At 43.1% G+C, this 26071-nt stretch overlaps 1 protein-coding gene across 3 annotated transcripts in view; it reads right to left on the minus strand.

Annotated features, from left to right (window-relative positions):
* Positions 1-3147: 3147 nt before the first annotated feature.
* PAX3 (paired box 3) overlaps positions 3148-26071 on the minus strand; it is a 203649-nt gene continuing 180725 nt past the window's right edge. For 2 of the 3 annotated variants that reach the window (XM_033958760.1, XM_033958761.1), the window contains 2 exons: positions 14776-15022; positions 3149-4813 (listed from right to left, as the gene is read on the minus strand). In XM_033958760.1, the coding sequence (XP_033814651.1) occupies positions 4779-4813; positions 14776-15022 (282 nt within the window). In that variant the 3' untranslated portion in view covers positions 3149-4778. Of the gene's footprint in view, positions 4814-14775; positions 15023-26071 lie in introns of all 3 variants that reach the window. The other variant, XM_033958762.1, reaches the window with a different exon arrangement.

Below are 26071 nucleotides of genomic sequence, written 5' to 3' on the forward strand. Positions count from 1 at the left end.
AGGGTACGAGCATGACGTGAGGGGTAGAAAGGTGCCAGTGCCCCCACCAGCACAGCGCCCAGGGTGATCCGCCCCTCCCTGCCACTACACCACTGCATGCCGGGTCATTTTAATAAAAGTGTTTTACATCCCTTTTCTAGATGCCAATTGTGCTTTTTGCTTTATATCTAGATTTTTGTTCCAACCATGCCCTCTTGAAATCGCTACATGGTACAGGTCTGCACTTGTAAACAGCAGCTTTCAGAAATTGCTCTATGTGTACATATAACCAAAAGGATGACCCTTAGTACTCCACAGAAATATAAATCTGATAAAACCAAAGACACTGGAGAAGATGATCGAGATGCAGGCTTTATTAAAAGTTCAATCCAATAATCCATGAAAAGAAATATCTAGAACCCAAATCATTGGGGACTGTGGACCCAACATGGTCCGTGTTTCGACAAAACTGTCTTCCTCAGGGGTCCCTAAAGGTCCTGGTACAGACACTCATGGCTCAGAGGCAAAAACGACTCTTGGCAAAACTCTGCATGGTTGAGAAGTCCTAGCTATTTCTTTTGTGGATTATTGGATTGAACTTTTAACAAAGCCTACATCTCGATCATCTCCACAGCGTCTATGTGTATGTATACAATCTTCTTGTGTTAATGCAGATACTGACCTGTCGGGGCACTTTTACAATCAGCTCTATTTATTTTTAAAAAATATCTTAAATGCTGTGGTGTAGAGAGGGTGCGAGGCACCAGGGGTGGAGACACCCCTTCCCCGCCCTTGTCGCCACCTCCGCTATTTCCCCACCCCCTTGTCACGCACGGGCCCCCTTTCCATTTCCCTGTGCCTCTAGCTGTTCACCACCGCAAGTAACCTCAACATAATAGCTCTCCCTCGGATGTCATTTCCTATGCATGGCACTCAGAAGGGACATCAGCGGGAGAGCTGACGCGGCCACGAGGAATACATCGAAGTTGTTGCTCATGGTGGTGAACTAGAGGTATGGGGGAAGGGAAGGGGGGCACACACGTGGTGAGGGGAGGAGGGGGAATAGGAGGAGGGGGCGCAGGGGGCATAGAGGTGGAGGGGTGCTGGTTCCCCCACCAACATGGTGACCAGGGTGGATGCCCCCCTGGCCCCCCTTACTACACCACTGCTTAAATGTTTGACTTTGTTATCTTTAAGTAAAATACCAGTGGTCTCATTTTGTGTGTTCATGTAACAGGAAAACTTACATTTCCATATGTGCTCTGAATCCATGAGAACATAAGAATAGCCTTATTGGGTTAGACCAATGGTCCATCAAGCCCAGTAGCCCGTTCCCAAGGTGGCCAATCCAAGTCACCAGTAGCTGGCCAAAACCCAAGGAGTAGCAATATTCCATGCTACCGATACAAGGCAAGCAGTGGCTTCCCCCATGTCTTTCTCATTAACAGACTATGGACTTTTCCTCCAGGAACTTGTCCAAACCTTTCTTAAAACCAGCTATGCTATCCGCTCTCACCACATCCTCGGGCAATGTGTTCCAGAGCTTAACTATTCTCTGAGTGAAAAAAATTTTCTCCTATTGGTTTTAAAAGTATTTCCCTGTAACTTCATCAACTGTCCCCTAGTCTTTGTAATTTTTGACGGAGTAAAAAAATCGATCCACTTGTACCCGTTCTACTCCACTCAGGATTTTGTAGACTTCAATCATATCTCCTCTCAGCCATATATTTTCCAAGCTGAAGAGCCCTAACCATTTTTGTCTTTCCTCATATGAGAGGAGTTCCATCCCATTTACTATTTTGGTCGCTCTTCTTTGAACCTTTTCTAGCATCAGGAGACCAGAATTGAACGCAATACTCCAGATGAGGTTGCACCTTGGAGCGATACAGGGGCATTTTAACATTCTTAATCTTGTTAACCATCCCTTTTTTAATAATTCCTAACATCCTATTTGCTTTTTTGGCCGCCACCACACATTGGGCAGAAGATTTCATCGTGTTGTTTACGATGACACCCAGATCCTTTTCTTTGATAAATGCCGCATTGCTGAATCTGGCTTGTATATCTACGAACACAAGGTCATATCTACAAAGTTATGAGGTTAAAAAAAGATATCGATATTATTTGACATGCTACATTTCAAAAATAGATTTAAAGTTTCCTTTTACTAAATTGCGCTACGGGTTTTTAGCGCAGGTCGACCAGGTAAGTACTCTGACACTCAAAGAATGCCTATGAGCGTCAAAGCATTTACCTTGCCAGCCTGTGCTAAAAACCTTGAGTGCCATTTAGTAAAACCCAGCATAAGACTGTTCTTTGAGAAATATTATACACTTCCCCCTCAATATTCGGGGGGGTGATGGGCAGAGCCGGCCCGCAAATATTAAAAAAACATGAATAACTTTTAGGGCCGGCTCTGACCCACTCCCGCCTCTCTCCTGCATCCCAGACCTTATCTGGTGGTCTAGCGGTGACACGGGGCAGGATCGATCATCCTACGCTCTTGCCCCGTGCAAAGCCGTCATCAAAATGGCTGCCGTGAGTTCCCGTTGTAGTCTCGAGACTAATACAGGAACTCACAGCAGCCATTTTGATGACATCTCTGCATGGGGCAGGAGCGTAGGAAGATTGATCCTGCCCTGCGTCACCACTAGACCACCAGGTAAGGTCTGGGGAAGGTCCGGGATGTAGCGTTTCTTTTCCCAAAAAACAATGGCGAATAACCAAATCCACGGGTCCTAAAACCGCAGATTCGGAGGGAGATGTATATACATATATGTGGGAGGGGGGAGATGGAGGAAATGCAATAGGAGCAAGGAGATTGAAGAAAAATGAAACATGAAAATAATGAGAGGGTGTAAGTTTTTATTAAAGTAGTGAGAGAATCTGGAGTTTATCTAGAGGTGCTTTAAATTTGGAATTTTATTTTAAATCACTTAGGAGGGAAGCAGTGTATCAGAACTGAATCAAGAGCGATTGATTATGTCATGAGGAAGATCCACTTTTGATCTTTACAACTCTTGCAGGTCAGAAAGTAGATACACAATTTATCTCAAGATCTCATTTTTATAGTATTATACAGTTGTATATGGAAGCCTTAAAGGCATTTCTTGATGAGTCATGAATTTTCTTTTCTGTGTAGTATGGGTAATATGACCTAGTTAAAATTTCAGTGTCCAGAATGACTGAAATCTTTGATGACTGTGGTCCTCAAATTACATTTATAAAGGGTCACATCAAAGTACCATATGTATCCTTCTTGTCTAATGAATACCTCGTCTTTTTCTGTTTTCCTCATATATCAGTTTGAATTTGCTTTTACTTTAAAACCTCATTTAAAATTCACAGACAAGCATACATGGTGCTTTTGAAGTCTTTATACCTGTTTATTCATTATAAATAGTAAATATTTACCGCACTTTATACATGAAAGACATTTTACAACACATTTGTTGTCGGCAGAGCCTGCACCACAAAGACAGTAATTCATGTGTTCCATCACCCTTAAGAATAATGCATTAGCTAACCTCCGTACTATGCCTAGCCTCGCTAATTCACTAATTCGTAGTCCGTAACGCTAAAAGGAATGTATCAGCACTGCTCCACCTCACTCGCCTTTTCAAGAACAAAAACAAAAAAATAAATAACATAGCCTTCCGTGCCCACCCTTTCCTTTGCACCTCAAAACACAAACTCGACATTCTAGAATGTCGCAACATAAACATTTGTAAACTTCAGTTCCTATGGTTTTCTTTTCCTACTAAATAGTATGTCGTTGTATATAATTTAAAAAAGCAAACATATTCCCCAAACACAGTGTCTGCTTCTATCCTGGGTATCACCCCCCACCCCCCAAAAAAAAATAAAAAATAACCCAAGAATGTAAACCCAATCAATTTGACTTCATGCTTTTCTGACCAGGTCTTTGAAACATGAGATAGATTCCTGCTCTCCAGAAGACTTTAAAACCACTGTCACACACCAAAGTGATTATGAAATATGCAAAAATAAAAGTACCTGTAAAAATATAGTTCTGAATCTATTTATATTGCTTAGAATGTTTCCAGAGCTCCCGAGAGGTTCAGAGTATTGCACTTTGTTAGGCAGTTATAAAAATCAGAGTCACTTCTCTGTTTCAGATACACCGTGGACTTCGGAAGACTTCCTGCGTGGAAAAACCACAGCATTTTCCTTCATGTCTGCACCGTGCCTTGATCACACCGAGCACAGCTTGTTTAGGAGCTTTGTGAACACTTTGATAAATGAAGACTAACACAAGAACCATTAACCTGTTTTGGAAGTCTCTTAGCCTTATGCTAGTTTCCTGCTGTTGCATCTTCTATTTCCAGTGTGTAGAATTCAAATGTTCTTCTGCCCAGGCCATAACCTGAGCGAGTTTTAAATGGGGGTAAAGTTACTGTTGGACAGAGCAACCCAAACTAGTTATTGGAGTTCAACCAAATGTTACAATGTTCTGTTTTACCCCCATTAAGTTGTGTTCACTAGTTCAAGAATGGAATGTTTTCCTTGTCTAGACATACACAAATTTTTTCATAATGTCTCTAACTTGCTTTGTTTTTGCCTTCTATTGCGCTTGGTCATTGTTTTCTGAATGAGGTGTCCTGCATATATGAGCCATGTTTAAGAGAAGCAGTGGCTGGGGAGTGATGAGAAGGCTGTCCAGTTCTTGCTTGCCCCGTCTTTGCTGCCTTCCAATGAGAAGAACCCTTCTAATCTTGGCTCCGTAAGAGATGAGAAACCCAACCAGTTTTAACTTGAACAGGCACAACACAGTTCATTTATGCAATGTCTGGCTTCAGATAATGAAAGGCACCTGCAGAGGAGCAAAAGACATATTTAAGGCACACTGTGCGATAACTTCACTGCAAGGGGCAATGTCAACCATAGGTTGACATTGTCATATTTAATACAGATATATCAAAGGAACCAGACTAATATTTTTATTCCTAGGACAAGTTTGACAAAACTTTATGTATCTGGGATCATATACCATAATGATTCTTGAGCTGACCTTATTACGGGCATATGTTTTTAATATTGGAATGCCAATGGTTATTTCATTTTGGGTAGCCCTTGTGCTTTACTTAATGGTGGTCGGGTTTCATGTCTCAACAATTAATAGCATCAAGATGTTGTTGACATCACCTAAGAAAATAATTATGCAATGGAGCCCTTGCTTGAAAAATCTACTATGCTAGCTAATACTTTAGAATAGCTCTGTTATATAGGAAAGAAAACAAAACAGAGATAATTAGAAAGAAACTAATCTGTTCAGGCATTACTGAAGGTCTACAATTGAAAAGCACTATTTTCATATAAAAAGAAAATGAACATTTAACTTTTTATAGAATTATAATTAGTAATTAATTGCTAATTGAATACAATCACAAGGGAAGCAAGATACCATAATTATGATAACTTATTTTAAACAGATTTAATAAAAAATTTACAGCAAAATAAAGAGGAACTGATTCAGATCACCCTGATGTATAGTGGCAATTACTGGGAGGGGGGGTGCTATGCAAAGAATTCTCAGACCAAGACAACTTCCTGCCAGGAAGAAATGATGTGGAGGCCTCATTCATCCTAGAGGGAGGAAGTCTTCAGCCTTTGCTCAACATCGCCACCTAGTGGCCAAACTCAGGGTCCATCTTACTGCATTCTGAAGAGAACTGTAGTCTGTGGCCAGAGCAATGGTTGGATTAAGTTCAAAGAGGATATGTGCACACTTAGGGCACCTAACTCAAGAATACGCCCATGATCCACCCCCTAACCTCACCCACATTTAACTATGGGCTTTGCCCTGGGCACCTAACTATTGTAGAATCACGCCTACCAAGTTATTTACCTAACTTTCAATTAACTATTACATATTACCTATTACTGGCACCGATTTAGCCTATTACTCAATTATGTGAGGCACACATTATAGAAGTAGAGGGATTAGCACCTAATTCTATAACCTTATGTGCAAAGTTAGGCGATTTAACATACATAGGTTATAGAATGCTAGTGTGTGATATCATTATTTAGGCCATAATTGGTGTTAACAATCAATAATTGTCAGTAAATGCAGTTGATTGATGGTAATTTGCACTTAACACACAAATTGAGAATTGACATAATAGTTTATAGTTAGCAGTTTATTAATATTTATAGCTCACCCTTATCCAGAGCGGAGAACAATCTTACAGACACAATATAAAAAAATCTTACACTAAAACAAAAGCATAACTTACTCCCTCTTTTACAAAGGTGCTAAACACATGCTAAACACTAACACGTGCATGAGGTGATGGACGCATTAGCGGTTAGCGCATGCATTGATTTAGTGCGCGCTAAATATATGCTAAAATGCTTAGCGCACCTATGTGAAAGATGGCCTAAATGCTCGTTCAAAATATACATATGAGCAGGTACCGGACTGGAGGAGAGCTGTGGGGTGATCCGTTGCTGGTCCCGGACTCCAACAGCGGCGGCTTCCTTTCCTGTTCGGTGGCACAGTCAGGCATCTACAGAGACGGACCCCTTGACGTCACTGGGTCCGTCTCCAACATCGTTAAAAGCAGCCGCTGCTGCGGTTGCGGCCGCAGCCGCGCGGCCGCAGGGCGTGGCCGAAGGGGCCCCTTGGGAGCCCCTTAGGAGCCACGTGGAGTCCAGGAGCCGATAGTGGGCAACTTTTATTTGGGGCACATAGAACCGGCTCGGATCCTGCTCCCTACTATTGGATCTAAGATGTTTATCCCATGTCTGCTGTAGTGAGGACGTCGTTGAAGTCTTTCTTTTCCAATAATGTCGAAAAGACGAGGAAGGAATACCGGAGGAGCCTCCCGGCGACCCTTAACCCCAGTGGTTACTATTGATGATTTTCTCCGACGCCTACAACGGGAACAAGAAGGGTCGGGTCCTAGCTCATTGGGGACACCGCCGGAGAGTAGTGCGGTGGGTTCCCCTGAGCATGATATCACTCTCAGCCCCGACGTTAGGACGCCACCCCTTCAACCGACGCCGCAAGCTGCCAGCTCCCCACGGGACCAGAATCCACCTGAGGAGGTGTTTTTTTCTTTGTCCACAGAGGCAAGTATGGAGGGCTCGCCGAATATGACAACGCAGAGTGGAATGATCTCTCTGCAAGGACTTGCGACCGGGACAGCAGAGGTTGGGGGAATACAAGACGTCACTGAGGTAAAGCTAATTTCAGATCATTTAGATACTACACCATTACAACTTTTCTCACCTACAAAACCTCCTACAGTCACACTCGAAGCATTATGGGACTTGGTAGTGAATTTGGGGAATTCCTTAAATCCTCAAATAAAAAGTTTGGATAAAGAATTAAAAGAACAAAAGGAAGAAATAAAAGTTTTAAAGCAGGACATGTTACAATTTAAAACAGAGACACAAAATACAAATAAGGAGCTAATGTTATTGAAACAAAATCAAGATATGCTGGTTAAAGATAATATATTACTCAGGAAGAAGCTGGAAGTGCAGGAGAATAATGGTCGAATAAATAATTTGAGATTTATAAATTTTCCAAAGATCCTGTCAACTTCTCCTAGAGAAATGGTGAAAAGATATTTTATGGAAATTTTGGAAATTCCTAAAAACTCCTTACCTCCTCTTACAAGAGTGTATTACCTACCTGCTAAGACCCAATTCAAAGAAGAACAAAAAATTGAGGAACCCCGGGAGAGGTCACTGGACATTTCGGTAATACTGGAACAATCAGATAGAGAACTGGCTGTTCCAGCTACTCTCTTGTTGTCCGTTGCTTTGGCTCCAGACAAGGATTGGATATTAAAACTTTTCTTTAAAAATAGGTCCAAAGACTTCCTGGGGCAGCATATTCAGATTTTCCCTGATGTCTCTAGAGAGACTCAAAAATGAAGGAAAGAATTTTTAATTCTAAAACCTGGAGTGACTCAAATAGGGGGTATTTTCTTTTTGAGATATCCATGTAAATGTGTAGTTAGATATTCATCATTGAAGTATATATTTACAGAGCCATCTCAATTGATTAGTTTTCTCTCAATGAAACGTCTTGAAAAAGGAATAACAACGTCCATGGAAAGTTAGTCCCTTGCACTTTAGTCAGATAAGGATTTTTCTTATTTAATTAATTTGAATTATATATGTTCTGCTCTTAATCATGGATCCAATAATATTGAGGACTAGTGTGAGATCAGCTAGATTAGTATTTCCTTGTAGTAAAATTAATTTTGGAATTTTAGTTCAATATGTTGATTGATCTCACTTTACTGTACAAGATGTATATGCTTGGAAATATTGTAAAATTCTATAAATAAATAAAAAAATATACATATGCTCCATTGAGTTTCCTGACAAAAAAATCCAGAACAGTTTCATTGATCAGACAACAGTCAAAATTAAGCAAATGCCTCAAGCAGTAGGTACTGCTGCAATTGTTTCTTCTATGTAGGTAAATCAGTCTGCTTCTTTAATTCACCAGAGACCACAATATCTCTCCCTTTATTTGACTAAAACAGCAGCGAAACACAAAATGAAATTGTACACCAAAATTATATGTGCGGTGGGAGAGGGCCCTCAGTTTTCACAACTCATAAATGGGGTATAAGGCCCTGCCCAGAGGAGGGGCCTAAGGCTACTGGGCCTATTCCAGTTGGTCCAAGCGCCTCAGGCCCCATCTGTGGGCGGGGTTTGAGGCACATGGGCCAATTAGGCTCTAAGGCATGGCGGGCCTGCCAGACGGACGGACTTGGGACCCATCTGTCCGGCCAACTTTTCTTTAAGGTAAGGGGGGTGTCCGGGGTGGGGGGGTGGTGTCGCAGGGTCGGCGGGGGAGTCTCGTGGGTCGGTGGGTGGGGGTGTTCAGCGGGCCGATCAGGGGTTCGGGGGGGCAGTCGTGGGGGGGCTGCGTCAGGGCAGAAGGGTCTGGGATCCCTCCTGCCCGTATCTAAGTGGGAGTGGGGGGGTCACTGGAGCAGGAGGGCTTGGCCTCCCTCCTGCCCGGATAATTGTCGAGGAGGGGTCGCTGGGGCAGGAGGGCTTGGGCTCCCTCCTGCCTGATCCGATTGGGGGGAAGGGTGGATCGCTGCAGGAGAGATGGCTCAACTCTCCTGCTGTGATAGCAATCCCAACTTAAGTGCCACGTTTGGCGGCACTTGGTGGTATCGCTATCGCGGCAGGGGAGATGAGCCATTTCTGCTGCCGTGATAGTTGGGGGGGGATGAATTCTGTAACTGGTGTTGTTTTTGACAAATACCGGTTACAGAATCCAGCGTTTAGGCTGGTATTCGTCCATAGGAGGATATATTTATTTATTTTATATCCTGTCCTCCCCAGGGAGCTCAGAACGGATATAAATATTTGTGTTTCTGAAAAGTTTGTAGATGTGTGAATTGGTGGGGAGTGTGTGTGTCTATGTATATATATATATGCGTGTGTGTACAGGGTATTTGCATGCATGTGCTTCTCTGCAAGGTATGTAGGACAGATGTTTTAGTGTAGGGTGTGTGTATGTACAATCATCAGATTGAACCTTTGACATTCTATTTATCAGGACAAAGATATTGTAGATCTGCTTTGTTATTTTCATTAATATTTCCTTCAGTTAAGGGAGTCCAATCTAAGGATCAGGTCAAACAATCTGTCTCTTTCATATTGACTTCCCTTTGGAATGGCTTACCACTTCAGTTAAGAAAATGTAACTCTTATGCAACCTCTATCGGAGCCTAATGCACGTTTGTTTAATATCCTATTGTTTTTGGCTATCAAAAATATATTGCATTGCTGGAAGAATTTATCTAAGGTAGAATTCATTGCATGGTGGATTATAGTATGTATTACTACCAAGTTTGAAAATGTAATAGCAGAAAAACATCATACCACTAGTTCTTTCCTTAAAATTTGGAGCCCGGTTCAATTATATTGTGCTTTAGACCATTGATAAATAGTTTCTCCAGAATATTTTGTTAAAAGATTGTATTGATCACTTCCCCTTAACTTAATTTTATATGTGTTGCTCGTTGGAAGCTCTTATGCATGTGGATGATTGCAAGTATGCCATTGGCCGATAATACGTGTCTATCTATTTTTCTTTCTGTCTCTGTCTCAGTCTCCTGCCTGTATTTCTCTGTTGCACCATGCAGGCCTGTCTCTCCATGGCCCCCTTCCTATGTCCTTAGTACCCCTTCCTATGTTCTTAGTCCCTCAGTGCCTTTTATGTCCTTAGTGCTCTTTCCTATGTCCTTAGTGCCCCCAATGCACCCACCCTGTGTCCTTAGTGTCCCCCAGTGTCTCCTTCCCGTGTCCTTAGTGCCCTCAGTGCCTACTATGTCCTTAGTGCCCTCAGTGCCCCTTCCTATGTCCTTAGTGCCCCCAGTGCTTCCTTCCCATGTCCTTAGTACCCCTTCCTACATTCCTAGTGCCCCAGTGCCTCTGTCCTGTGTCCATAGTACCCCCAGTGCCTCCTTCCCATGTCCTCAGTGCCCCCAGTGCATCCGTCCTGTGTCCTTAGTGCCCCCAGTGTCTCCTTCCCATGTCCTTAGTACCCCCAGTGCCTCCTATGTCCTTAGTGCCCTCAGTGCCCCTTCCTATGTCTAGTGCCCCCAGTGCCTCCTTCCTATGTCCCCCTCACTGCCTTCCAGACTTTGTCCCACCCCCACTCCCAAAGCCAGACTGTCTGCCTGCCTGCCTCCCATACCCCTGTGCAGTAGAACCATTGAGCAGCATCTTTCAATTTCTACCTCCCCCCCCCCATTCCCCCTGTACAGTAGAAGCCGGCATTTTTCTTTCCCTCCCTTCCTCCCATCACCCTGTGCAGTAGAACCGTTAAGCAGCACATACACCCCCGCCACTACCGCCCCGTGCAGCTGACCCCATTGACCCTCTCATCCCCCTTCTACCGTGAGACGATCTACAAACCTCCCGGCACCAGCAGCGTCCCCAGCACTTTAAACACGCTGCTTCGCGGCCTTCTACTGCCGATTTCCTCTGCCACGTCTCTGTCTCTGATGATGTCATCAGGGACGCGGCAGAGGAAATCGGCAGTAGGCTGCAAAGCAGCGTGTTTAAAGTGCTGGGGACGCTGCTGGTGCCGGGAGGTTTGTAGATCGTCTCGCGGTGGGAGGGGCGGATGGGAGGGTCCGAGGGCTCGGCTGCACTGCGGCGGTAGTGGCGGGGGGAGATGGAAACATGCGGAAGGTTGTGGTCGTTTCGCGGTGGGAGGGGCGGATGGGAGGCTCAACGGGGGTTTGGTTGCGGTGGGGTGGGGGTCAACGACAACGAACTGCCTTCCTTCCTTACAGTGAGTGAAGGGGGGTCGAAGCGCGCATGCGCACTCTTGCTGGCCATGGATATACGGATCACGGAAGTAAGAGTGTGCATGCGTGCTTAGGGTTTTATTATAGTAGATATAGATATATATACTAGTCTTTAAGCCTGTTACATTAATGGGTGCTAGAATATATGTCTGTCTTTCTTTCTGTCTCTCTACATCCTGCTGTATTTCTCTCTCCCTGGGCCCTTTTCTCTGTCTGTCTTTCTGTCCCTCTTCCTGCCCCTGTGTCTTTCTTCTTTTCTTTCTGTCTCCCTCCCTCCCACTGTCTGTCTTTCTTTCTTTCTTTCTATCTGCCGCTCTCCCTGCCCTCTATGTAGCATTCCCTCCCCCTCCATTTCTCTGTGCAGAAGCATTTCCCCCACCCCACTTTCCTGTACAGCAGCAGCATTCCTTCCCCTCCATTTCCCTGTGCAGCAGCATTTCCCTCCCCCACCCTACTCCCCTATGCAGCAGCAACAGCATTTCTCTCCCCCCATTCCCTGTGCAGCAGCCGCAGCAGCATTTCCTCCCCCTCCATTTCCCTGTGCAGCAGCATTTCCCTCCCCCACCCCACTTACATGTGCAGCTGCAGCAGCATTCCCTCCCCTTCCATTTCCCTGTGCAGCAGCATTTTCCTCCCCCCCACCCCACTTCCCTGTGCAGCAACAGAAGCAGTATTTCCCTTCCCCTCCAGGTTCCTGTGCAGCAGCAGCAGCATTTCCCCCAACCCCCCTCCTCCCTTCACGCGGTCTGGCACAGAAAAATAACAAAAAACAACCAACAACCGTCAAGGGAATTTTAAAAAATAAAAATACCCCGTCCCTTTTAAAAAATCTCTCCTGTCCTCGCTAGATGGCTCTCATACTCAGATTAGGAGTATGGATGTGAGGAGCAAGTGGCGGGCCGAAGCGGGAGCGCATAAGCTTGCTCTTCACATCCTCGCTCCTAACCTGAGTGAGAGCCGTCGAGCGAGGGAGGGTTACCGCTGGACCACCAGGCTGTTAAAAAAAAGGTACCAACAATGGCAGCAGTGCTGGGGAGGAGGGTTTGAAAAGGTGCAGCGGCGGCGGTGCTGGGGGGGTTTGAAAAGCTGCTCACTCCTGATCTGAGTGACAACCGTCAACTTCGGTCATTTAAATTTGCCGCCACGGCTCAATCCCCGCCTTCGTAAACTTCAGCCGTGGAGTATGTCAACTTCGGCCGTGAAATATGCCGCCTACATCGACTTCGGCCGTGGAGTATAGGGTCTGCGACAGATGGAACTTTGTAAGCGCATGCGCACTCTTGCCAGCCACAGACCTACAGATTAGGGATCAGGGAACACGCTGGTAAGAGTGCGCATGCACGCTTAGCGTTTTATTATTATAGATATATAATACTTATGCGTTGTATAATCAGATTGTTTCATGTTTTATTTAATATTTGTATACTATTACAAAATTAATAAAAATTATTTGACCTTAAAAAAAAAAGAAAATGCAACTCTTATTCAACATTTCATAAACAATTATTTATTTTATTTATATACCACTTATAGCCTAAATGGTTTATATTCAGTACTCAAGCATTTTTTCCCTCTCTGTCCCAGTGGGCTCACATTCTATCTAATGTACCTGGGGCAATGGAGGATTAAATGACTTGCTCAGGGTCACAAGGAGCAGCATGGGATTTGAACCCACAACTTCAGTTCAATTTGATTAGTTGATCGGCTAATCTAAATCTTATTGTCAACTGTGGTGAGCTTCAATATAAATGGGGATGACGTGGTATATGAGGAAAGATAAGATTATAGGATGCACCCCCATCCCTCTCCCCCTACTTTGTTTGTGGCTGATCCTTTGTGTTTCTGGCTTTCTCCATTTTGTGCTCCAGTGGGATGATTTAATGAATCTTATCTGACTTCTAGTCCGCAGTGTGGTGAATTATGTTTTGAATGTTTGTTATAGAACAGTAATTTTTTTCTACATTCAAGCTTGTGTTTCATAGATTGTGATCCTTTTTCTATCCATACGTCTATGTTTGCGCATATAGATACATGGTCAGACCAACAAAGGGTTAAAGGCCATAAATTTCATATACTGACTTTCTGTGGTATAACCAAAGTGGTTTATGTTTATTGCATGCGGGTACTTTCTTTGTCCCCAGTGGACTCAAAATCTAACTTTTGTACTTGGGACAATGAATTGTCAAGTGATTTGTTCAGAGTCCAAAGGAGCTGCAGTGGTAATCAAACCCCGTTACCCAGTCCACTCCACGCCACTTACCATTAGGCTACTCCTAAATGGGTGGACCTCTGTGACAAATGCATTAGACCAGTGCCTCTCAGCCCCTCTTTTACAAAGGTGCGCTAAGCTTTTTGATGCGTGCTAAACATGCGCCAAACACTAACACGTGCATGTTATCCTATGGACGTGTTAGCGGTTAGCGCATGCGTTGATTTAGCATGCGCTAAATCCATGCTAAAACGGGTAGCACGCCTTTGTAAAAGAGGGCCTCAAACTTTTTTTTTAGCTCTGGCACACTAAACAGAGCAAACGTTTTTCACGGCACATTATAATTCAAATTATAAAATTGCAACAAAAAATTAAATTTGACAGTTATTTATATAAATCCTTTATCCTCCCTCTTTTACGAGTGCATAGCACGGGTTATAGCGCCAGCAGCGGTGGTAACCGCTCCAATGCTCAACCACCATCTGCAGTCTTTCTCTTTTTTTTTTTTTATTTTATTTTTGTCAGAGCTCAAATGGTAACAAAGCTGTGATTGCTTTGTTGCTCAAGTTAGGATAACTACTGCATACAAAAACAAAAATATAATTACTTGCCATTGGTTTTCAAGGACCAATCACGTCAAAGAATGATGCTTGTCTGGGCAGTTGTATCCTTACCCACACAGACGCTCATAACATTGACAGACTCTTGTGTGCATGATGTACATATCATCTATTCTAGTGTATATTTATTAAGGGGATTTTTAGAAATAAATTAAAATTCTGGAATCTCTCGTGGCACACCCAGAATCTCTTCGGGGCACACCACTGCACTGTGGCACACAGTTTGACAGACATTGGATTAGACCAGTGGTCTCAAACTCGCGGCCCAGGGGCCACATGCGGCCCGCCAGGTACTATTTTGAGGCCCTCGGTATGTTTATCATAATCACAAAAGTAAAATAAAACAGTTTCTTGATCATATGTCTCTTTAGCTATAAATGACAATATTATTATTAAGACTTAGCCAAAAGGAAAGATTTATAAACTATAAAGAGTTTTACCTCATGCAAAATTGTTATTTCTTTAGTAAGACATTAACTATTTTTTCTGAGGCCTTCCAAGTACTAACAAATCCCAAAATGTGGCCTTGCAAAAGGTTTGAGTTTGAGACCACCGGATTAGACCATGAGATTAAGCTGGAAACCTGAAGAAGGAGGAGGAGCTAATGTCAGGCCAAAATGGAGATCCCAACGATACTCACTTTGTCCATATTGTCCGTACTGATATCCTGTGACAGGGTCCATGCTGTAACCTGCGGTGCTGTAAGTTGCTGGGCAGTAGGACTGAGATGTAGGAAGGCTGTCTAAATTTTTCATATGCTCAAGTCTCTGACTGCAGCTAGCTGACACGGCGGTGGATGGTTCAAGGCCTCCAGTCAAAGGTGAAAGGGCATAATCATTTTGAGGTTGATGCGGTACGCCACCATGGTTAGTTAGCAGTCCCATTACCTACAGTGACAGAGAATATTACTCAGGTATTAAATTTATTTTTCCAGTTTGCATAATCTACAGTTTAATAGCGAGTGCCCTAAATTATTGGCTGGTCTGAGTAAGGACTTCACTAGATAAACATTATGCAGCGTCCTTACTAAGCTGAGTTAAAAGTTAACACAACAGTGAATGAAGTGCATTAATAGTTCCTGCACAGTACTTTGCACGTTAACAACTACAGTGGAACAGAGAGGAGAATGGGCAGAGAATAGGCAGCGAGTGCAACATACAGTTAACATGGCATTACATGAACTATTAACATAGCAGATAAACTGGTGCAGTTAATGCTACTGCAACAGGTTTAGCTACACACATCGGATTTTGTGCAATATATTAATGTATATAAATAATTTTTCTCTGCATTAATTTAGAGCAATATGCGAGCCCAGCCCAACAGTTGCTGCAGAGGCTTTGCAGTTTTCACAATGTAACTGCGAAACCTTTGCACGGTTTAATAAATGGTTCCTATGGGAAAAATTGTATAAATATCCATATTTGAGAAAAGTGCAAGCAGATGTTCCACTATGTGGTTTCTGCTGGATATTCAACCTGAGATTCCATACATAATTTTTCTTTTATTATTTTCTTTTTATTGTAAGAATTTGCCAGACCACCATTCAAACTGCACACCCTTCAGGATATTTTACAATCTAAAATAAATTGATGAAAAACAAGAACATAATGCAGTCACACCCCCCCCTCTCCCAGAAAATAAAGAGCACACATTTACACATGCCAGATGATGTGCAGAATTGCTCTGAAGTCAAGTATGTGCATACATAGGCAGCAGAACGCTTTTTGTTTGGGGAGGCCCAAAAGCTGCGTCCTAGACCTCTCCAGCTCCTGGCTCCCCCCCCCCTCCTCCCCGGCCGCTGTCATTTTAACTCTTCGGGCAGCCATAAGCAGCAAGTGAGCCTGCTGCCATCAGTTTACCCCGGAAATCTTCATTCTACAGCAACTTCCTGTTTCCGCAAAGGCGGGGTGCTGCAGAATGAAGACTTCCGGGGCAGGCTGACGGCAGCAGGCTCACTCATTGCTGCAGACAGCTGCCCGAAGGTTTATAATGACAGCAGCTGGGGAGGAGAAAGCCATAACTCTTCTGAACCTCAGATCGCCAATTTGGGGGGGAGGCCTGGTACCTGTGGCCGCCCCCTGTTTCGACACCTATGCTGTGCCAGTTGTATGCATATTAACATAAACTCCTCTCCAACTCAGCCCTCTATAATACATCCTCAACCTCAAGGTAACGCTGCACATGATCATTTTTACCCACACACAGGACAGACAAATTTTTAAGAGTTCATTCTGCAGGTAATTTTACCTGCAGAAATGAGCTTTTACACAATTACCCATCAAATAAGAGAATAAAAAGTGCATGAATGCATCAACCTGCCTTAAAGAAGAGAAAAGGAAATGGAAACAGAATGGGATTTGGATATACGACTGCCTTTCTGTGGTTACAATCAAAGTGGATTATACAGTACATAGTGGATTCTGTGGATGGGCAGACTGTATGGCCTTTATCTGCCATCATGCATCTATGTTTCTAGGTACTTATTTTGTAGCTGGATCAATGGTGGGTTAGGAGATGCATTCCTAGGAGCTAAGTGAGGGTGGAATCTTCACTCACCCCCTGGATTCTACATATGGTGCTGAAAGATCGGCAGTGAAATTTAGGTGCAGTGTCAAGATGTATGCATAACTAAATTGGTAAATAAGCTATCAAACAAGAATGAATAAGCCTTAACGCTCAACAATTGCACTTCATTGGCAGTAATTGGAATTTGCATGTGTCTCTTCTTGCGCACTATCCTATAACACCTCGCACCTAAATCCTCTAGATAATGACACAGGGCCAAATTTTTCCCTGTACCCACAGGAACTCAATTTCTCCGTCCCGTCCCCGGGAGTTTTGTTGCTGTCCCTGTCCCATTCCTGTAAGCTCTGCCTTAACTGCACAAGCCTCGAACACTTATGATTTTAAAGTGTTTGAGGCTTGTGCAGATGAGGACGGAGCTTAGGCATTGGTGGAATGAGGCATTATGACATCACAGTCTGAGCTCTAGAATGTTGCTACTTAGGATTTTAAAGTGTTTGAGGCTTGTGCAGATGAGGGCAGAGCTTAGGCATTGGTGGAATGAGGCATTATGACATCACAATCTGAGCTCTAGAATGTTGCTACTTATGATTTTAAAGTGTTTGAGGCTTGTGCAGATGAGGACAGAGCTTAGGCATTGGTGGAATGAGGCATGACATCACAATCTGAGTTCTAGAATGTTGCTACTTATGATTTTAAAGTGTTTGAGGCTTGTGCAGATGAGGACAGAGCTTAGGCATTGGTGGAATGAAGCATTATGACATCACAATCTGAGCTCTAGAATGTTGCTACTTATGATTTTAAAGTGTTTGAGGCTTGTGCAGATGAGGATAGAACTTGCAGGAATGGGGCAGGGACAGAAAAAGAATTCGCCGGAACGGGACAGGAAAATGAGTTCACAAGGGGACGGGGAAAAATTTGTCCCCGTGTTCTTCTCTAGTGTGCAACTGAAAAGGTAAATTCCAGTGCTTAACTTTGGGTATGGGTATTGACTCTATTATTCTACAAAGTATGCACAACATAGAGCAACTTTTATAGAACAGCACTTGATGTCGACTTTTGAGGTACAATTTATAAAACTCAACAACATAAGCATTTATTTATTTTGATCATGCTTTTTTCAGTTGTAGCTCAAAGCAAGTTACATTCAGGTGCAATAGGTATTCCCCTGTCCCTGGAGGGTTCACAATCTACTGTAAGCTTGTACCTGAGTTTCTGGAGCAGGGTTGTCCAATCTCTGTCCTCGAGGGCCACAATTCAGTCAGGAGTTCAGGATATCCCAAATGAATTTACGTAAGATTCATTGTATGCAATAGGTTTCATGCATATTCATTGGGGATATCCTGAAAACCCGACCTGGCGAGGACTGAGGTTAGACATCCCTGTTCTAGAGGGTTAAAAGAGTTGCCCAAGATCACAGGGAACCACAGTAGGATTTGAACTGGGCTTCCCTGATTGGTGTCAGGTCAAAAGCGCGCCGGGACAAAGGCGCGCCCAGACAATTGAGCGCAGTGCGGAGGCGCGCGCCGCTCAAAATTACTGTTTTTAGGGCTCCGACGGGGGTGTGTGGGGGGGAACCCCTCACTTTACTTAATAGACATCGCGCCGCGTGGTGGGGGCGTTGTGGGGGGTTGTAACCCCCCACATTTTACTGAAAACTTCACTTTTTCCCTGTTTTTAGGGAAAAAGTTAAGTTTACAGTAAAATGTGGGGGGTTACAACCCCCCAAACCCCCTATAACGCTGGCGCGATGTCTATTAAGTAAAGTGGGGGGGTTCCCCAACAAAAACCCCCGTCGGAGCCCCTAAAAACAGTAATTTTGAGCGGCGCGCGCCTCCGCGCTGTGCTCAATTGTCCGGGCGCGCCTTTGTCTTTCGCGCCGTTGTCTATGAACCCCCTGGTTTTCAGCCCACTCCTCTAACCATTAGGCTACTCCACTAGTTTTAGAAGACCATAAACAAATTCATATTCTCTGGTTTTATTAAGAGAGGAAAAGCATCTCATTTATTTAATTTTCTATACCATTCTCCCAGGGGAGCTCAGAATGGTTTACATGGATTTTATTCAGATACTCAAGCATTTTTTCCTGTCTGTCCTGGTGGGCTAACAATCTATCAAATGTACCTGGGGCAATGGGGGGGGGGGATTAAGTGAATTGCCCAGGGTCACAAGGAGCAGTGTGGGTTTGAGCCCACAACTTCTGGGTGCTGAAGCTATAGCCTTAACCACTGGGCCAAACATTCCCCTATCACAAGCTCTCTAGAATAATAGATTCTCAATGATCTGAGGTCTTTTCCTCCTTAAAATAAAAATAGAGAACATGAAGATTGAATTGATTTGTTTGTGGTCCTCTAATATGAGTACAAAAAAGTAACTATATTCTTTTGAAATAGTAGTTTTGATTTGCTTTTCTCTGTTGATTGAGTTGCCCCCAAAGAAGAGATGGAAACACAAGTGCCCATTTGTTATGGGTAATTTTCAAAGTGAAACTAAGTACATTTTCACAGAATCTGGCCAAAGAAAAAGCATGTGTGTACTTATTACTCATGCAAACAATCATTAAATTATCTCCCTAGTGTACAAAATGTAATCAAGTTTGAAACCAGATTTGCTTCTTCAGCAGTTTGTTTTAATTCAATGCGTCTTCTGAAATCATTATTGTATCAGATGCAAAAATTCCAGTTTTGTAAACTAAGAATGCCAGCTCTGTAGTCATTAACTTAATCTGCCAAAAGACATTTTGGAATCATTCTCCGGTTTCAATATTTCAACTAAGATGTTGATAGTACCAAAATTATATGGTTCAGAAAAACCAACTCATTTTATTAACCTAATGCCATTCTGCTCTTGAAGTAATGTTTCCATCGCATGAATTGGACGAAGAGATGAACGGAGAGCGTTCAGCATGCAGCGTGCACAATGATGTGTCTGAAAAGTATTTATGTTGGCTTACACATCACAATTTTGTCAGAGTTGGAGACTGTCAAAATGGATTTCATCCATTCTGTGCCTGCAGCAAAATTTGCTTGAAAACAGGACCCCTGGATATCATGAGCCATGACCATAGAAGGGAAAGAGCATTTCATTGTGAAATATGCTACTTTTCCTGTGTTCAAATTTCTGTTGCCTCAGTAGTTCATTTGAAACATAGAAACATAGAAGATGACGGCAGAAAAGGGCTACAGCCCATCAAGTCTGCCCACTCTGCTTACCCACCCCCTGTCTATGCCCTAATGACCCAGTTTCCTTATCTTGACCCTCGTAGGGATCCTACATGGGTATCCCATTTATTCTTAAAGTCTGGCACGCTGTCTGCCTCGATCACCTGCACTGGAAGCTTGTTCCAATGATCAACCACTCTCTCTGTGAAGAAATACTTTCTGGTGTCACCATGAAATTTTCTGCCCCTGAGTTTGAGCAGGTGCCCTCTTGTGGCCGAGGGTCCCTTGAGAAAGAAAATATCATCTTCCACTTCGACACGTCCCGTGAGGTACTTAAATGTTTCGATCATGTCTCCCCTCTCCCTACGTTCCTCGAGAGTGTAGAGCTGCAATTTGTTCAGTCTCTCTTCGTACGAGAGACCCTTGAGCCCCGAGATCATCCTGGTGGCTGTCCGCTGAACCGATTCAATTCTGCGCACATCTTTACTGTAATGTGGCCTCCAGAATTGCACACAGTACTCCAGATGAGGTCTCATGACTTTTCTTATAGGAATCCCCTAGACAGCGCTTCCTCTACCTAACTTAGGGGTCCTTTTACTACGCTGCAAAAAGCGCTAACATGTGCTTACCACAGCTTAAAATGGTTTGTTATAGGATGTGCTCAGGCATCTTGCAGTAGGTTGTGGTAAGAGTGGCGAGCGTAGCTGGTTTTAAGAAGGTTTGGACATGTTCCTGGAGGAAAAGTCCATAGTCTGCTATTGAGAAAGACATGGGCAGAAGCCACTGCTTGCCCTGGATCGGTAGCATGGAATATTGCTACTCCTTGGGTTTTGGCCAGGTAGTAGTAACCTGGATTGGCCACCGTGAGAATGGGCTACTGGGCTTGATGGACCATTGTTCTGACCCAGTATTATGTTCTTACGTGAGCCAAGTTTAGGACAATTAAGCCATTGTAACATCACTGATGAGGTTGGCTCTGAGGCACTGTGGATTGAGGCATTATGACATCACAATCTCAGCTCTGGAATGTTGCTCTCATTGGGGTTCTGGAATCTTGCTATTCTTTGAGATCCTGGAATGTTGCTACTCCTTGGGTTTTGACCAGGTATTAGGGACAAGATTGGCCACTGTGAGAATGGGCTACTGGGCTTGATAGACCATTGGTCTGACCCAGTAAGGCTATTCTTATGTTCTTATGTTTTATTTAGTTAGTTCAGAGCATGAAAATAAGTGGGGAGGGGACTGTGCACACTTGTTTTCTTGCTCTGGTTTATCCTACGTGGGGTGTTTTACCTTGTTGTTGTGGATTATTTAGGTTTTTTTTTACTAAGGTGCGCTAACTGATTTAGCACGCACTAATTGATTTAGCATGCACTAAATGCTAAGGCACCTATAGAACCTAATGGATGCCTTAGCATTTAGCGTACGCTAATCTTTAGCGCATGCTAAATTGATAAGCGCGCGCTAAATTGGTTATCACGCCTTAGTAAAAGGACCCCTTAGCTGTTAACAGAGCTTGATATACCAATCACGCTACCCATGCACTAAAAATTATTTTGGAATTTTTGTTGGGGGGGGGCATGTCTAGGGACAGAGTAAGCATTCCTATGTTAATCAGCACATCCACATTTGTTGTTGATAGGCGCCATCGACTCGTGCTCGAGTCCTAGCGACTTGATGAATTGTGGATCTTAAAAAGAAATCGGTTATGTGCTAGTCTGGAAAGGTCCTCCAGCGTCATCCCCATGGTCTTGTTCCAACCTATCCAGCCATCTGATTGCAGGTCACTCTCTTTCGCCTGGTTCCTTCCGGTTAGTGTGGGATTACCGCATGAGCCCTTCCGGGAACATTCTATAAATGATGCCTCAAAGTTAGACGCTGAGTAGTGCGGCACTAAGCACAATTCTGTAAAAGTTAGGCGCACTTTATAGAATCGCACATAGAGGCAACTGAAGTGAGCTTAGGTGTCAGTGAGCATCCGAACCTTAGGTGCACCCTAATTATGCCAGGGTTTTCTTGGTCTAAATGAGTGTGCCTAAGTCCAAAACAGCCACCTAGATGAAAAACATGCCCAGAATCTGCCCCCCCCCCCCTCCCCAACCACATCTATTTTCTGGTTGTTGCCTTGGACTAGGCGCCTACCTCAAAGTGGTAGGTGCCTACCATCCAACAGAGTGCAATTAACATCAATTACGAGTTGTTAATTGCCTCAATTAAACCTTTTAAATAAGTTATGCATCTTGATCAGCTAGGCGTGCCAATCCATGCACCTAGCTTTAGGCTTCATTTATGGAATCGGGGCCTTACCACCTACAAAGTAGGTGTCAGTAAGTGCTCATGTGATAATTCTTTTTAATGGCTACGTGCTAATGGCAACATTAGTGCATGGTCATTAATAGAAGAAATAGAAAATCAGCCATTTTCTGGCTATGATAAAAAATAGCCTTGGCATATGGGTAGAACCCACATAAGGGTGTGCTAAGGCCACTTTTTATTGCAGCTCTGTAAAAGGACTTCTTGGATTTCAGTGGAGAAAAATGTCCTGAAAGTACAGTCACTAGAGACATTTTGTTTTAATATTAACTTTAACCAAAACTAAATTCAGATTTCCAAATGATATAAGTAAACATGGCATGGTCCGTGCTGGACATGCCCACAATATCTAACACAAGGCTTTTGAACTTACCACACATTTAGTTTTGCAGTTAGAACATAGCACATGCATATATTTACTACATGAGCCCTAAATTTATATTTAGAAAACATAGGGCCTATTTATTAAGCTGAAAGGACTTACCATGCATTAACAGAGCAGGCCAGTGCTAACAGTTATACAGTAAATTAACTGTTAGTAAACCATAATTCCCTTGTTAAAGTGTTAATATGGACATTAGTATTTTTGGGTGGGGACTGGACCTAACAGTTATAGTTGCTGTTAAAATGGCAGATAATGCAGAGCCACCTTCAAAACTGTAGCTAAGCTAACTATACAGTTTTGTGCATTATTTTCCATATAACTAACATGTGAGAGTTGATTTTTTCCTGTATTAAGTGTCTAACAACTGTCTCAAAAATACTGGGAATGCCCCCAATAGTTATTGTGGAGATTAATGTTTGCAATCTCTGCAGAGTAACTGCAATATCTTACACACTTTCATATATAGGTCCCATATAGTACTGAAATGCATTTTCAAACGTATAAAACCATTGAATCACCAATACATTAAGTAGAGTTAGAAATAAAAGCCAGAAATGTAAATTGAATTTTGAAAACAAAATTGAAATGATTTTGTTTTATATTCTGTTGGCTTATCTTTTAGATCCCCTCGAAAAGTAACTTCATGCTGTGTTATGAAGTGATTTCTCTTTAATTTTTCAGTAAGATGGGGGATCATTCACAGATAAAGCAACAGATACGATTATTATTGTAGCCCAAAACTTGGCAGGATTATGTCTCCATTGGCCGAGGCATTTTGAGTACTGATTATTCTCAGTTAACCTATAGTCTAATTTGTATTTATTTTTCTTTCACGTGTTATTAGCGGGAACATCTTTGTTTTGAAAATATGAGTTATGCTAGCCAATTATAATTTTGCTTGAGAATATCACACGTGAACACAAAGGAATGTGAAAATCCATGAAGTATTTCTATCAAATATCAGTTTTAGATGAAGCAGGGTAACTTTTTAAAATTTGCTGTTGCCTTTTCAGATGCTCCCTTTTGAATTCTGTTTTTAAAAGAAATTCACAGCGTCTTAAATTTGAACAAAAGTCAACCTGACTTGACACAGAAAATTCAGAATGTGAATGGCACAGTTCTGCTTTAAAATGATTTCTTCCGATTTAAGTGCCTTAGGAGTCAACCTGCAGTTCATTAGCATCTAAATAATTAGATTTTTGCTTGTGTCTGTTTGAATGCTTGAAGAGGGAAGTTGCCCCAGGGTGCACAGTTTCACTTGAAGGTATGTACCATGACCTTATCCCCCATACACAAAGTTAAAGGAAGGGCATGAACGACTTTCACCTAATCAGTTGTGCAAAACAATTGTGGAACTAAGATCAGTTCAACCTATATTCATTCCCGTTTCAGCCACGTGTTGTTCCTTATTGGAAATGACCCCACGGAAAGGTGAACAAGGGAAAAAAAAAGCCTCCTGCACACTATTGAAAATGTAGTATATAGTGTTCTTCTTTGCTGTTTAAAATTGTTCGTCTAGAATGTGGAAATAATGGTAGCAAACAAGTTGTAGGTGACACCTATTTCTTCGGCCAACTTCGCACATCCGTTGTTAGCTTTCAAGAGTTTTGCTTATTTTTATTTCATCTGATAAACTTCCCTTCCCTGTTACCTCTACCAATATTACATTTTCTGGTGTAACGTCTGTCTTTTTTTATGATCATGTTTATGTTGTAAACTGCTTTGCTGAACTTTTGGCTCCAAAGTTAGTGGAACAAATTTAGGGCCCCCCTCCCCCTTAACAAAACCGCGATAAACACACTGTAGCCCATAGGAATCAGATGGGCTTTGGTGCAATTTCCACGGCTACCGCGACTTTGTAAAAGGGGCCCTCAGAGAGAGAGAAAGAGAAGATTGGGGTTTTTTAAGAAAAGATTTATTTAGTTAATCTTCTATACTATTCTCCCAGAGGAGTTCAGAATGGTTTACATGAATTTGTTCAGGTACTCAAGCATTTTTCCCCATCTGTCCCAGTAGGCTCACAATGGGGAACCAATTGACCTGCCCAAGGTCACAAAGAGCAGTGTGGGTTTGCACCCACAACCTCAGGGTGTTGTGACTGTATAACCCCTGCACCACACACTCAGATATACTGTGGTAGAAGGATTTGGGGTAGGGTTACCAGACGTCCAGATGTACCCAGACATGCCATCTTTTTAGAGGTCTGTCCAGGTGTCCAGACGGCTTTTCAAAACCAGCACTTTGTCCGGGTTTTGAAAAGCTTTGAGCTCGGGGCCGCATCTGTAGGGCATCTGCGCATGCGCGGACGCAATACGGTGGCATCAAATGCATGCGTGCATGTGTGTGATGTCACCGCATTGCATGCCGCACGTGCAAAGACGCCCTCCAGACGCGGCCCAAAGAGACGAGGTTTGTGTGGGGCCGGAGACAGATTGGGGTGGGGCCGCATGTCCTCTTTTTTTGCCCAGCAAAAATGTGGTGACCCTAATTTGGGGCCAGTTTCAACACCGAAACCAAAACCAAAATTCGGACAGCCTCTAGTTGCATTTATAAGATAGGGTTAAAATAGGCATCTTTGCACTGACAACAAATTCAACCTGACATAAATTGGAATAAAGGGGGAAAGGGCCATTTTGTTGTTTTGGCATTTCAGAGCTGACATTCAAAGTGGTGGACACTGGAGGATTAAGGCCCTCTTTTACTAAGGTGCGCTAATCGATTTAATGCTAACACGTGCATGTTAGTCTATGGACGCGTTAGCGTTTAGCGCGCAATAAGTCGATTAGCGCACCTTAGTAAAAGAAGGGGTAAGTGTCTTGCCCAGGGTCACAAGGAACAGCACTGGGATTTGATCTCACAACCTCTGGGTGCCGAGGCAGCAGCTCAGCCCGTGAACCACAACCCTTCTTCGCTTATGTGTACACATATACATGTTAATGCTAAAGTTCCATCTACGTGTCATTTTATAAATATGCACATATGTTACATGTAATTCTTGCAATAACACAAATCACACACTCCACAAGGGTCTTCAATCAATATTATAATTCCCAAGGTAGTGCACACTCAACTACCCTGATATGCCCTCATGCACTGATGTATTTACAGGATCCTCAGCGGCACCACTTGGAGCTCAATACCATCTCATTGCTCCAAGCTTTATGTGTCAACTCTTCATCGGATCCTATCTTATACTTGTAAAATTCTATTTCTTTTATTACTTTTGTATTTAGATTCGTTTAGATTAACTACTTAAAAAGCTATACTTAGCTTTTGTCATGTGGTCTCTGGCCAAGGGATTGTCATACTGACATGTTTCGCTATGGACTAGCTTTATCAAGGATAACCCCCGTACAGTGAACCGCCAGCAAATACGACCATTGGAGCAATGAGATGGTATTGAGCTCCAAGTGCCGCTGAGGATCCTGTAAATACATCAGTTCATGAGGGCATATCAGGGTAGTTGAGTGTGCACTACCTTGGGAATTATAACATATGTTACATGTAGGCATATACGCACAGGCAGAGTATGGCAACCATTGTTTGACAGA

The sequence above is a fragment of the Geotrypetes seraphini genome, chromosome 9 (assembly GCF_902459505.1).
Source record: "Geotrypetes seraphini chromosome 9, aGeoSer1.1, whole genome shotgun sequence".
Lineage (NCBI taxonomy): Eukaryota > Metazoa > Chordata > Amphibia > Gymnophiona > Dermophiidae > Geotrypetes > Geotrypetes seraphini.